This window comes from Plodia interpunctella, chromosome 27 (assembly GCF_027563975.2).
Source record: "Plodia interpunctella isolate USDA-ARS_2022_Savannah chromosome 27, ilPloInte3.2, whole genome shotgun sequence".
Classification (NCBI taxonomy): Eukaryota; Metazoa; Arthropoda; class Insecta; order Lepidoptera; family Pyralidae; genus Plodia; species Plodia interpunctella.
The window spans coordinates 449,998-465,362 of NC_071320.1; the positions used below are offsets into that span (position 1 = coordinate 449,998).

At 39.1% G+C, this 15,365-nt stretch overlaps 1 protein-coding gene across 3 annotated transcripts in view; it reads left to right on the forward strand.

Annotated features, from left to right (window-relative positions):
- Positions 1–15,365, forward strand: part of fra (frazzled) — a 101,867-nt gene that overhangs the window by 71,902 nt on the left and 14,600 nt on the right. For 2 of the 3 annotated variants that reach the window (XM_053765446.1, XM_053765447.1), the window contains exons 5-19: positions 585–733; positions 1,366–1,466; positions 2,709–2,796; positions 3,683–3,824; positions 4,970–5,136; positions 5,935–6,056; positions 7,019–7,229; positions 7,467–7,556; positions 8,707–8,827; positions 9,458–9,613; positions 10,586–10,700; positions 11,465–11,562; positions 11,897–12,088; positions 13,029–13,149; positions 14,988–15,152. In XM_053765446.1, the coding sequence (XP_053621421.1) occupies positions 585–733; positions 1,366–1,466; positions 2,709–2,796; positions 3,683–3,824; positions 4,970–5,136; positions 5,935–6,056; positions 7,019–7,229; positions 7,467–7,556; positions 8,707–8,827; positions 9,458–9,613; positions 10,586–10,700; positions 11,465–11,562; positions 11,897–12,088; positions 13,029–13,149; positions 14,988–15,152 (2,038 nt within the window). The remainder of the gene's footprint in view (positions 1–584; positions 734–1,365; positions 1,467–2,708; positions 2,797–3,682; positions 3,825–4,969; positions 5,137–5,934; positions 6,057–7,018; positions 7,230–7,466; positions 7,557–8,706; positions 8,828–9,457; positions 9,614–10,585; positions 10,701–11,464; positions 11,563–11,896; positions 12,089–13,028; positions 13,150–14,987; positions 15,153–15,365) is intronic. The other variant, XM_053765448.2, reaches the window with a different exon arrangement.

The following is a 15,365-nucleotide window of genomic DNA, read 5'->3' on the forward strand; positions in this document are numbered from 1 at the left end:
AGTCTAGGAATCAATATATATTTATATATTATTAGAAAGAAAAAAAAACATTGTAAGAAACAATAATGGTAAGCCGATCTGGCATGATAGGGACCAACACTGTTCAAATGAGTTTCTTTCGGCATTTCTTCTCAGCAGTGGTCGTTCCGAAATGCCAGTAGTTTGTAGCTTGTGAGAAATAACTATAAATATTGACGAGAAAAAGTGCCTGTGAAGGTACTAATTAATTTCTGAATAAATGATTTGAATTTGAATCAAACTGTTCCCTTTATGAAAATAATCAAAATCGAATAATTTATTCAAAAATTAGATCTTCACAGGCACTTTTTCACGTCATATTCTAAATGAAATGACGTTTACCAAAGTTACAAACCACTAGCATTTCGGAACGACCGCTGCCGAGAAGAAATGCCGAAAGAAACTCATTCGAACAGTGTCGGTCCCTATCATGCCACAAGAGCTTAAAATTTTTTAAACATAAATTTATGTATAATTTTTTATCAGTAATATAACAATGTTAACGTACACAATAAAGTACATAGTGTTAGGTATACTGAAACATAAAACACGGAAGATGCAATCAGGTGACCTGGCTGAAGAACGGGTCCCCGCTGCGGCTGGAGACGGGCCGCGTGTCGCTGGCGGGCAGCGGCGCGCTGGAGCTGGACGCGCTGCGGCCGCACGACCAAGGGCTCTACGCGTGCCGCGTCGCCATCGACGCCAACACTTTCACGTGAGGATTCGTATATAACTGACTGAGCGAGCTCTCCAATTCGGACAAAAATACATTTTTTGTATGTATGTATGATTGTATGTATATATACTAGCGTCCCGACTTCGCTCGAGCAAAAACACAGTCAATTATACACCTAAAACTTGCTCAGGAATCACACTATCTATTGGTGAAAACTGTATAAAAATCCGTGCGGTAGTTTTTGTGTTTATCACGAACAGACAGACAGACGGTCGCAGCAGAGGTTGTTTTATAATATGTAAGGACATGGGTATATACTAAAGATATCCACGGAGGGATATCAAGCGGAATCAAAACCAAATTTCATCAAAATCGGTTCAGCGGTTTAGTTCTTAGACAGACAGACTGGCGTTTGTAATTTTAGCGCCAACACTGGCACTAGTTAACTGTGAACACATTTTACAATAGAAAATTATAATAATTTCTAATACTATCATTATAAAGAGGTAAGCGTTTGTTTGTATGTTTGAGACAGATATCCACCGAAACTACCGAACCGATTTCAAAAATTCTTTCGAAGCCGCGGGCAAAAGCTAGTTTAATTTAAAAATTGCCTGTGAAGGTTAAGCTAATTTCTGAATAAATGATTTGAATTTTAATGTAATTTTCAGTACTGGCGCTCCGACGGAGCTGGTGGTGAGCACAGAGACGGCGACCGTGGAGTCTCCGCCCAGATTCATTGCGACGCCGCACCCTCTCACTGTGCTAGAAGGTGATTGCATTTGGATTATTTTGACCGAGCGAGCGAAAATGTTTTGTATGTATGTTTGTAGTAAGTTTCGAACCGTTGGTCTGGTTTTGATGTAATTTAAAAGGTATGTGTGGTGATTTGACAATAGAATTTTTAAGTTCGTGGAGCCGAAATATTCACAATTTTGTAAAAACTTATTGTTGTTCGCGAGTTGTAGCGCACCGCTCCTACGCAGCAAGATGACGTTCATTGGAAATTGAGCTTTAAAGCGTACTTTGTAGACTTACTTTACAATGATGAACAAAATGGCGGACTGCTCACTGCCAGCTCTCGTGTTGTCAATGTAAAATATGTCTACAGACGATGATTTAAAGCACATTTTTCGATGAACGTCATGTTGCCTGGTGGGAGCGGTGCGGTACAACTGTGCTATGACGTTAAGTTCGCGGTGAACAACTAGCTAATTATATTAAATGCTGACGTTACAGACTCGGCTTCGAGAGATATCTCCAGTATGAGTTAGTTAATTTAGAATATGACGTGAAAAAGTGCCTGTGAAGGCCTAATTGGATTTTTTGAATAAATGATTTGATTTTATTTTTTGAAGTGAAAACTTCTTTAGCGGCGTTGTGCACTTTTTGTGATGGGTAAAAAAAAGTTAAACTCGCGTCAGGACACGTGACCCTGATCGAAAATTCGTAAGACGTCAAAAATGCACAACGTTATTCCAGTTTTCACTTCTGCGCGCACTCCCGGAGTGAGTGCAACCCTTTGTTTTTTTTTATTTTGAGTTAGAAGAGAGAGGGAGTTAGAGTCTTCCTATAAGAAAAGTAATATGTCTCTCTCTCTCTCTCATCTGAGCTTCTTCCACCGGGAAGACTCAAAGACACCGGTCTTTATCAGCCGTTGAGCGTCGGAGCCCAGGGTCTGCGACATATCTTCTACCGACCTCGGTGGCGCAGTGGTAAGATTCTTGCCACTGAACCGAGAGGTCCCGGGTTCGATCCCCGGTCGGGTCATGATGGAAAATGATCTTTTTCTGATTGGCCTGTGTCTTGGATGTTTATCTATATATGTTATAAAATATAGTATCGATGAGTTAGTATAACACAAGTCTCGAACTTGCTTTGGGGCTAGCTCAATCTGTGTGATTTGTCCTAATATATTTATTTATTAATTTAATCTGTTTTTCACTTCAGTTTTAATCAATTTACCGATTGTATTATGTTTGGTATCGGTTAAATAACTATTTGAACTTCGCAGGTGCATCTGCGACGTTCGACTGTGCAGCAACAGGCAATCCTAAACCAGAAATCACTTGGCTCAATAATGGTATAGCCATTGATCTTAGGTAAGTTATCTATACTATTATTATAAAGAGGTGAGCGTTTTTGAGTTTGTATGTTTGAGGCGGGTAATCTCCGAAACTGCCGAACCGATTTCAAAAATTCTTTCACCGTTGGAAAGGTACATTATTCAAGATTGCTATAGGCTATATTTTGTCTCGAAATTCTCACGGGAGCGAAGCCCCGGGCGACATTTAGTTGTAAATAATCGTATTGTGTAATTGTTTTTGTTACATTTTTGTCTGTTTGTATTTGTGGCACCTATGCATGTCTTTCTTTGTCTATAAGCATAAAAAATTAAGCCATAGTCTAATTAGCATACTGTGTTAAAGGCATTATGATTTTGAAGCATAAAGTTTTAAAGCAAGGCCGTCGAATATTTCACTTCTCTCTTTATTTGTATGTTAATGCTAACACTGGTGTTCGATTTTATTTAAGTCGATTAATGGCATTTGTGGTTGTGCACAAACCTTAAAATGTGGACACATGTGGACTGAACGGTTCCAGGTTCGAATCCTACTCGTGCCACATGAGATTGTATACCAATGTGACTCATGTATAGTATTCATCGACCACCATTTGCTTCCGGTGAAAATATCGTGAGGAAACTTGCACTTTGGTTGATTGTTGTAATTGTTCATAATTTTGCTTTTGCAATACTCGATGAGGGTTTATGACTTAAAATTGACTGGCTTAAAATTTTGTAAACATCTATATGAAATGGAGAACGCAGTGGCAATAACAATGCCAAGAAAGTCGTCGGGTGTGCGTTTTATTTCACGATTCTCGGTCATATGGAATACGATTCTGAAGAAGAAAGGCTTTCGACATGACACATTTACACAATAGATTTACTGTCAACTGTCCTCACGTCGTTTATCCCGGTGTCAGCGACCTGGACTCGCGGCTGTACCTGTGGGGCGCGGGGTCGCTGCGCGTGCAGAGCGCGCGCGCGCCCGACGCCGGCGCGTACACGTGTCGTGCCGGCAACCGCCGCGACTCCGCCGACCACAGCGCCGCGCTGCTCGTGCTCGTCAGTACATCGTACATCATACATCATACATCATACATCATACATCATACATCATACATCGTACATCGTACATCGTACATCGTACATCGTACATCGTACATCGTACATCGTACATCGTACATCGTACATCGTACATCGTACATCGTACATCGTACATCGTACATCGTACATCGTACATCGTACATCGTACATCGTACATCGTACATCGTACATCGTACATCGTACATCATATATAATACATTGTTTATTTGCAAAAAAAGAACATTTTTTTTACAATGTTTGTGATGTTAAAAACTACATAAATAAATAAATATATCAGGACAAATCACACAGATTGAGCTAGCCCCAAAGTAAGTTCTAGACTTGTGTTATGGGATACTAATTCAACAATACTATATTTTATAACAAATACATATATAGATAAAATCCAAGAGCCGGGCCAATCGGAAAAAGATCATTTTCCATCATGACCCGACCGGGGATCGAACCCGGGACCACTCGGTTCTTCGTCTTTTGAGAAATCATTTATAGTTTTTGGAGATATAGCATTTAATTGATTGATAATTAATTAATTAAATCCATACTAATATTATAAATGCGAAAATCTGTCCATCTGTTTGTCTGTTGCGATTTCACGGCTAAACTCCTAGACAATTTTCTTTTTTATTTATTTATATATTTTAAGGAGAACCAACAGCATACAATATCAATTCTAGACAAAAACAGTATATTACAAGAAGACATCGCGAGGAAACCTGCACACTGGTTGATTATTAACATGTGTGTGAAACGGAGAAGGCAATGGCAAATCACTCCATTACTAATGCCAAGAAAGTTGTTGTTGTTGTTCCATGTAATGAAGGAAGGATTACGACTATGAAGAAGACAAGTTCCCGCGGATAGAAACATGGTGTACTTATTTAAAAAATATTTTAGCAACACATTTAAATAATACACACAACTTAATCGTATGCACACTCTAGCGATAAGCACTAAATACTGCATCTAATTATGAAAGAATTCGTCGAATATTCTACTTTTTCTTCTATTAGAATCTTAAAATTTTCTAATAAATTATTTTGACATGCACATAGTCAAAGATCCCCGTTCAAATATGGGCTACATGTCCCTCGTTTCGTGCGCAGACGCCGCCGCGCGTGAGCCTGCCGGCGGGCCGCGTGGTGAGTGCGCACGCGCGCGGTGACGTCACGCTGCGCTGCGACGCGCGCGGCCGGCCGCCGCCCGCCGTCAGCTGGCTCAAGGACGGCGAGCCCATCACGCCCAACAACCACGACATCGCGATCGTCGACGGGTGAGTCCGGACCGTACAGTACAAGATATACTTGCAGTTTTCACATTTCACATATGACGTCAATATTGATCTTACACCATTTGTTTTATAATTTTCTCGTTAACCCCCGTTGTTAGAAGTTTGACTGCATAGTGTGTCTGTATGTCTGTATGTCTGTCTGTCCGATTTGAATGTGTTTTTTTGTTTAATAGCAATTTTACGGTGTTTCTTAGATATGTTTGATTCAAAAGTTGTGGCAAAATGAATATTGAAAGTCGGGGGTTTTTGAATTTGTCTGACGTAGGTATAAACTAAAGGTAACAAGCTTTTATAACTCGCGAATTTAAATCTGAAATAAATGATTTTTATTACAATCAGTATCAGCCCCTTCACCGTTGTGAAGTTTGTTTACATGGAACTAGAAAAAAAAATGTACTTAATAAATGTTTGTACACTTGGATGAATGTTTGAAATGTGTTTACTCACTCGAACTATATGATTTCTTGTAATCTATACTATTATTATATAGAGCGTTTATTCGATTTTTTGTTTGAGGCGGGTAATCTCCGTAACTATCGAATCGATTTCAAAAATTTTTCCACCATTAGAAAGGTACATTATCCAAGATCGCTACAGGCTATATTTTATCTAGTCTCATTATGTAATTAATGACTTTATGGTAACGCTGTTATTGCCTACCATTGAAATAATGAATTGATGTAATTCTGACTAACATACGTATGTTTTGAGTGTAGTCTGTAAATCTGTATGGGCTTTTTTATGAATAAATAAATAAATAAATAAATGTGTGATGCGCAGCACGTCGCTGCGCATCCAGGGCGTGCTGCGCGTGGACGCGGGCATGTTCTCGTGCAGCGCGCGCTCGCGCGCCGGGCACGCGCAGGCCTCGCTGCGGTTGCTGGTGCTGCCGCCCTCCGACGGTCAGTCCTCTCATTCTTTACACCTTATTTATCTTATGAGGTACTTGGTCAAATGTTCCCAGAGGACTGATCCCTGATGAAAACAGTAATGATTGATTACGTTTAGAACTTAAAATTTTATTCGACTCAAAGTATTGTCATTGTCCTTGGTAGACATAACGTTAACTCCCTTTTGTAATGCTGTTGTTGGCTGTGTAATCGAGGCTTTATATCACTAATCGCCTTATATGTTTTGAGTGGTCCTGTTTAAAGGCGGAAATCACATCCTACATATTAGAAATGCGAAAGTTTGTGAGGATAGTTTGTTACTCTTTCACGCAAAATCTACCGGACGGATTGTTATGAAATTTGGTACGCGGGTAGAATAAAACCTGGAATAACACATGGGGTACTTTTTATCCTGAAATTCCCACGGGAGCGAGGCTCCAGGGTACAGCTAGTGTTGTTCACGTACGTGCATACGTTTAAGAGAAATGAATCAACGTTCAAAATCATTTATATTGTTAAATAATTGTTATTAGAAAATTTTTAATTAAGTATTATGCTATGATATACAATCAACATGTTCTAAGATAACTATATTCATTATATCTTCGATCAACTAGAGGACTATGGTTCCTTATAGTTTATCGAATTATTATATTGGCTACCTTAAATATCGGGTGTTCGTGCAAAATTATTCATTCCTAAATCCTTTCAAATTATTCTTCTTTTGGTTTTATTTTTTTTAACTGGTGGAACGTTTTATTTAATTTTTGAATGTTATATATTATTTATTTGCTTTCTTATTTTTTTCCATAAATTTTGTTTGTCTTACAGTTTGCGTTTAGTTTGTATTTTTTAAATTATTATTTTCATTCGCGATAACTATAATAAGTTAATTCGTTTGTTTTTGTCTATGATCTTTTGTTTTATACTGATTCATTTTATTTAGTTTTTTTTTTTATATTTTTCCTTCCTAGCCCTCCCATATATCCCCACAACCGAGCCGGACTACCCGGAGTCGACCTGGTCGGTAGAGTTCCTAGGGGAGACGTCGTCAGCGTTCACGTCCCCCCCTCCCCCCCCTGACATAGAGAACGGTTTGACAGAGCCGCGGCTGGCCGAGCTGCCGCAGAACGCGAGCGCGGTCGCTGCGCCGGCGACCTTGAGGGCTGTGCTGGTTAAACATCGGTGAGTTCCTTCAGGGTTTTCATTCAATACGTTCTTTTAATTTTTCGTTCATGAAAATTTTCATTCGTTCAATTGTAAAACAGTGTGAAATGTTCCATTTACTTATTTCATTTACCAAACCTTCGCCTAAGAACTGAGTAACCAACCGGTAAAGCACTCCAATGAATGAGGGAGAGAATTACATAGACACATTTTTCTCAATGGTTGAACAAAAAGTGATAAGACAAAACTGTACAGATTCGTGACGCTGAGCTGGCAAGAACCAGACACAAGGAGTGAAGAGCTCCTGGGGTACGCTGTTGTATATCGAGTGAAAGGAAGCGAGAGGTGAGCATTTTATATTTGCTTTTATATAAGATATAAAATATTACTTATTTTCTTGTTACATTTTTCAATAATTTTATTGGGAATACAACTTCATTTTATTTATTCATTCAAATTTTGTCATTTTTAATAATGATGTAAATTCGTCCTCCTAATTTTTAATATTTAAGACCTATATTTGAATTCAAATTCAAAATTCTTTATTCAATTTAGGATGATATACATCACTTATTGACGTCAAAAAAAAAATACTTAAACTAAGTCTACTGCCGGCTTCCAAAGCGCAGGTGAAGAAGAAGCGGCGCAACAAACTTCACCGCAGCCTTTTCTCCAAGGACGTCACGTAACAAATATAGGTCTTATATATCTATTAAAAATTAGGAGGACGAATTTACATCATTATTAAAAATGTTAAAATTTGAATGAATAAATACAATAAGAGTTGTATTTCCAATAAAATTATTAAACATTGTCAAACAATATATATATTATACATATATATATATATTATATATATATATATGTTTTATTTTTCGCTTAGTAATAACATGTGTTTCATTCCACGTAATGACCATCACCGTCAGCCATGAGGAAATGCGACTATCATCATTATCATATCGAGTGTGTTATTGCTAACACTGGTGTCAGATTTTATTCAAGTCGCCTAAAGGCATCTGTCATGACTTTTACGACTATTTACCGCCATCTAGTGGCGGGTAGTCGCGTACACACTAGTGAACTAAACTGTCCACCGGTGTGCAAGTTTCCTCGCGATGTTTTCCTTCAGCGGAAGCAAGTGGTGGTCGATGAAAACTACTAGTTATGAATCCGAATGAAACTATGAAGAAGACGAGATGGTGGCGCTTGTATGTAGTCAAAGAATCTAATATTGACGACCTCGGTGGCGCAGTGGTAAAGTGCTTGCCTCTGAACCGAGTGGTCCCGGGTTCGATCCCCGGTCGGGTCATGATGGAAAATTGGAAAATGATCTTTTTCTGAATGACTCGGGTCTTGGATGTTTATCTATATATGTATTTGTTATAAAATATAGTATCGTTGAGCTAGTATCCCATAACACAAGTCTCGAACTTACTTTGGGGCTAGCTCAATCTGTGTGAATTGTCCTGATATATTTATTTTATTATTTTAACAGAGAAAGAGTGTCGCTGGGCAACGCTCAGCGGCACGAGATGAACCTGCCGTCCCTCCCCAACACCACGTACCAATTCTCAGTGCTGGCCTACACGGAGCACGCCATGTCGCCGCCTTCGGAGGTCACATTATAGCTATACATTTTGACAAACATTTTTGCATGAAGTTTTTCTTGAGAAACTTAGCTTTTACCCGCGGCTCGTAATTTATTTCTGTCAATTTCTCGGGTACTATGCAATGTATCGCGATGAGACGTATACCAGATTTTAGGTCAGAACATATGCTATACAACTGTGAAAACCTCGTCGAATTTCATCGAGCAGTTTTTGCGTGATGCACGAACAAACATACAGACAGAAAAAATCTAAAAAATAAAAATGTTTTGTCTTCTATTAGTCTCACAACGATCCCCATATTTCTTTGTATTATCTCCTATGTACAGACATGGCATTTTCATATTTGCTTAAAAAAATGATTTCAAGACTGTCAAGACTACAAAGTTATAAGAAAACCACGAGAGTGCTTCACGAGAACTACGTCACAATGAGTTTTCGTTTCTTCGCTCACTAGTCGGCGCCACTGTCGATACAGCTCATATCAGTATGTTTGACGTATAAGAAAAAAAAAGCCTGCGCATGCGCACTTGTAACTTACTGTACACTAGCGCCCCTAGCGACAAAAATAATAAAGCCCGCATTTGGTATTTCAATGACACAAACATTATAATTAAACTCGACACGATCTCTCCACAGACAATAGAAGTGACGACCCCCGAAGAAGAACTGACCTACGGGCCCCCTCGAAACGTAAAAGTTGAGGCTGTGGGGCCTCACGCGCTGCGGGTCACGTGGGCCGCGCCCGAGACCGACGCCCCGGAGCCCACCAAATATCAGATACATTGTAGTGAGGTAGGTAACTTATACTCTCCTATATAGTCATGTTATCCTAGTAGTTTTGTTCGAGTTCTTACTTTTCAATGACGATTCTTCATTGTTAAAAAGAGATGGACGATTTTTCTCTCAATAAGGTGAAAGTTGACGTTATTGGGCCTTATACACTGCACTGAGGTTGAAAACTTTATACTCTCTTATACAGTCATGTTATCCTGGTACCTGCTTATATTTCTTTCGAGTTCCTAGTATTCCATGTCGATTCTTCATTGTTAAAAAGAGATGGAAGATTGTTAAACAGGCATTTTGAGAACATTTATCACTAGACAGAGATGGTATTATGAGAACAGGCCATTCTTGTAAAACTTTTTACTAATGCAGTGAATAAGCCAAAAGCTTCGTATCGATAGTCGAAATGATATTAATTATCCCAGTGTTTCTTTTTTTTTTCATTTATTTCGGCACACACAGTCATAAAACAAAATAGTTATAAAGCAGTTTATAATATAATAGACCAAACAATGCCGACTATGTATATAATAATAATATTAAAGCGAAAATTACACATGTTAACAGACATCATGACAAATGAGTACCAACATTAAATTCATGTTGTATCTCAACAAAATGAATAATAAATAAATATATTAGGACAAATCACACAGATTGAGCTAGCCCCAAAGTAAGTTCTAGACTTGTGTTATGATGGGATACTAACTCAACGATACTATATTTTATAACAAATACATATATAGATAAACATCCAAGACACGGGCCAATCAGAAAAAGATCATTTTCCATCATGACCCGACCGGGGATCGAACCCGGGCCCTCTCGGTTCAGAGGCAAACACTTTACCACTGCGCCACCGAGGTCGTCATATCGAAATAGGAAAAAGGTCGAGTCGGTCGGTCGAGATAGAAAAAAAGATAAAATTATAAGACATTTTCACACTTGTTCATTATCGTAATCAATTAATTTATACTATAGGTGGACAGTAACCGGGACCAAGTACAACTGGTAGATGTGTCCCCCTCCACCCCCCTTACAGCGACCATTGGCGGTCTCCGTGCGGCGGGGCATTACATAATACGAGTTTCTGCAGGTACGCATATCACGGAACTGTGAATGTAGCTCTTATAGATTTATGTTGTCCTGGTACTTTTGTACTGTTTTTATGGGCAATGAAATAAAATTTTTGTTTTGTGTTTTTACAAGCTTTTACTTGACTTGCAATAATGTATGTATGAGGGTATGTTCGGGTGAAATTTTATAAGTAACTCGACTTTGAAGCAGATATCCCGTTTCTCTGTCTAACAGAAAACTGATCGAGCTTGAATTTTGTCTACGTGTTTAGATAGTTGTACGAGTAGGATCACAATACAATATGATATGCATGACCTCATGTTAATTCAAATTCAAATTAAAATTCAAAATTCTTTATTCAATTTATGATGATATACATCACTTATTGACGTCAAAAAATTACTTAAACTTAGTCTACTGCCGGCTTCCAAAGCGCAGGTGAAGAAGAAGCGGCGCAACAAACTTCACCGCAGCCTTTTCTCCAAGGACGTCAATTAACAAAAATAGGCCTTATTAATCCAGAATCGGCTCCCGACGAGGGAACATTGTGCGGGCAAGATTTATTGTTGCATGTTCAATGACACAAAATCTCTGTGAAGCATTAAAAGGTTTTGTCAAAAAAACATTATTTAAATCTTGTCATACATGTGTGTATACTGTATGTAATATGTATGTATGTGTGTATACTGTTCTAATACAAAATAAAGGTCTTCTAGGATAGGTATTTGGTTCTATCTACCTCTATAATGTACCTCTATAATGTTATAAAAATCTACAAAACAGAGGGCGGCGCCCCCAGCCCTGATGTGGCGGCCAGTACTCCGAGTGATGCCCCTTCAGCGCCCCCAGCTAACGTCACCGCTATGGCCAGTGGTGCTAATGTGAGTATCATTATATATTTTCATAAAACTTAGATAATACTAAATCTAGACCTCGAGGTCTAGATTTAGTCGACCTCCCTGAAACGCCAAAGGTTTAGACCATCAGCCATCAGCCACGTGGCAAAGCAACACTGAAAAAGAGATCCAGAACGGGCATTTCTCAATCCTTTTTCGGTATGCGGTTGTTGCCTATCGTTTCCTTAAGCTCTGTGTTCTTCAGTCGTAGGAAATCGAAAGATTAATTAACGAAATATCCTGGTCCTATACTAGAGCGGAGCCACACACCAGTAAACTGTTATTTAGTTAATGTTTACGTATTTTCTCACCTCCACAGTCAATCCTAGTCCGCTGGGACGCGCCCCCGCTTCGAACTCACCGCGGCTCACTCACGGGATACAAAGTGAGATATCGCGCGCTCGCTCCCACCACCACCACCGCCACTAGGAGAAAGGCTGACTCCTTGACCACACCTGCTGATGCGAGAAAAGCCGAGTTGAGAAACCTAGCCACCGCTACTACTTACCAGGTACTCAAATTCAAATGCAAAATTCTTTATTCAATTTAGGATGATATATACATCACTTATTGACGTCAAAAAAATTACTTAAACTAAGTCTACTGCCGGCTTCCAAAGCGCAGGTGAAGAAGAAGCGGCGCAACAAACTTCACCGCGGCCTTTTCTCCAAGGACGTCAATTACTTTTGTTGCTGTTTGAGGTAAATCTTACATTTCAGCCGATTTCCTGAGAATCTAGGCATGTTTAAGCTACTATAGATCCATGCTCTCCTGTTACTTCTAGCCGCCGCTGTTTTTAGTCAAGAGTATTATTATATGAGCGTTGCTCCTAGAGACGTATGATGCCCTTGTACTTTTCAGTCAGCTTCATGAATGATCTATGAGTGATTTTTACTAGACTAGTTTGTTTCTATGGTTTATCGACATTACACTATCTTTTCAATCTCACAGCCACCATTAAAATAAAGGCTAATTATCTGACCACCCTTGCTGATACGAGTAAAGCCGAGTTGAAAAACCTAGCCATTGCTACTACTTAGAGGCACTTTTAGCTCCTATAGATATATGATGCCCTAGCACTTTTTTAGTTGCAATATGAAGCAAGTCCTTACATTCAGGTGATTTCCTGAGAATCTATGGACACTCTCGTAAGCTTCTGATAACTTGGTAATTTATGTTAAATCACGTCTAATTTGAGCACTAGAAAAAATATTGACAGTCTAACTGAAAAGCTTTTGACTACCACCTGCTGATGCCGAGGAACGCCTAACTGAGAAACTAATGCTTGGGGTTAAGGAACATTTTGGCAAACGTTATATAAATCTAGTGGCTTATATTTTCGTAGGCGGGCTTCTCACACGACTGCCGCAGGGGCAATATAGGGCCTAAAGAAATGCACGTATTTAATAGAAAAAGACGTTATCCTTTATTGTTAGACGTTATCCTTTCAGATTCGAGTTTGCGCAATAAACGTAAACGGTTCCGGTCCGTTCAGCGAATGGGTTACCGCCAGCACTCAACAACAACAGTTGGACGAGAGTCGAGTGCCGGGGAAGCCCCCTCCTCTTACCAGTAAGTCATGTTATGTATGACCTTACCAAACTGCATCGTACAGTTTGTCGTCTAACCTCCAATAGACATATGTAATCCTAGTACAACAGGTGCAGATAGGGTGAATAAAATGACTAATCTGTAGAAACCAGGACCACGAGTAAAATCACAAATGATCCTTTCGATTTATGATATCCTGGTCCAAGAACATTTTTAAAAGACTTGTTTTTTTTTTTACTAAAAGAAAATCTTAGATAGAGTAGGTCCTTGGTAGACCCATCGCTGGGCCCTTTTGTTGAAAAGGAAGTGAAAAAATCAAGAAAATAACTGGATTTTTTGCATCACATTTGTGGAGAATTTTTTGGAATTTTTTAACTTTCAAGATCACTATGGAGTAAAATGTGCTTGTTTTATTTTGTACATTAAAAAGGGAATTTAATAAAATATCACAATTATTATTTGCAAGTACTCTCGCTGGCCACTATGGAAGTAAATAATAGCGATAAGGTCCCGCTCACACTACTACCGTTCGAACTTCGAGTACCGGGCCAGCCTCCGCCGCTTATTAGTATGTACCGTTTACCCGACTGCGGCGAAATTGTTTGTCATTTGGTGATGTTTTTTTCAAGCTTTTTTTAATATAATCTGTTTGTTTGTGATCAGATCTTGCTAGTTATAACCCCAATGTACCCGTTTTACGATTAAAATGATATTTTGCATGCGTGTTTTCTTAATTTATGAGATGTCAGGTTCGCGTGGTTCCGCCCTAGAATAGGAACATTCTTCCATGTTTGTCGTCCCAAGCGACTAAGCGACAAAAACTCTTCATATATGATATGCAATAGCATTCCCAAAGGTTTGCAATCAGTAGTGAAATCACAGCCGAGAATATTTTTAAGAATTGAGATTTATTTTACGCGGGTCTTGGGGCATCGTGGTCGCGAATACAACCGGAAACACGAGATCATTTTTGTGTTATTTGATAGTCTTTGGCATCACAATTTGCTGCCAAATAATTTATGAATGAATTGAAATCATTGATAATGATAACTACTGTCCACATTCATATTACCAATTCGTATTTTCTCAATTCTATCTGTAGTGGGTTCCGCATGTATATGTCAAATAATATTCGCACTTTGATTCCAACCACAGGATTTTATTAATATTTACCTTTATGAATGTTATTCGATTTTATTACCAAAAATCTCTCCCCACAACAGATTTAGACATCAAAAAAGTAGTTGGTGTAAAAAGTGATATATATATAGATATATCAGCTGTTGCCCGCAGCTCTGTCCGTGGTAGCTATCTTTGACCACTGGTCTAAAACTATATTCACAACTGCCCCACGTGTTGCTCGATTATGCCATAAGCGTAGCGTATATTGATCGAAAAACCTAACTAATATTACAAATGCGAAAGTTTGTTTGTTACCTCTTCACGCTCTATCTACTCAACCAAACTACTTGAAATTTTGCACAAATTTAGTTTGAAGTATGAAAAAGGACACCTTTTTACCTTTCATCCCAGAAAATTAATTGTTCCCGTGGGAAATTTAATAATATACAGGGGTATATCATAAATCCCGTGCACATACGAAATAGGTGATTAGGTACATCCTTTATATTAAGTTTAAAAAAAAATGTAGCCTATGTTTGGACGGGGGTCTTTATCTACAAGCATACTAAATTTCATCAAAATCGGTCGAGCGGTTTAGCCGTGAAAGCGGAACTGACAGACTTTCGCGTTTATAATATTAATATGGATTTCATCGAAGTCACATGGTTTTGCCGTGAAAGCAAACAGAAAAATAGACAGACTTTCGCTAGTATGTATTATATTTATTTTGTTTACAGCCCGCGCGGGCCGCAACTGGATCTCGGTGTGGTGGTCGGACGAGGTCGTGTCAACCCCTGAGGTGGTGGTGCGCTCGTACTGGCTGGGCTGGGGGCTGGGTGTGCCCGATGAGCACCAGAGACAACTGCCGCATCACCAGCACTCCAGCGTCATACATAGTCTGGGTCAGTCCTACTTCTTGGATCTCATGGTGTCCTGGTACCTCTAGAGTTGGACGGCTTCATATATTTCCGTGGATCCAGAGACAACTGTTGCATCATCAGCACTCCAGCGTCATACATAGTCTGCGTGAGTTCTACTTCTTGCGAACTCATGATGTCCTGGTACTTCTACAATTTAACCACTCAATAATCCTTCCGGGGATCACAAGAGACAAT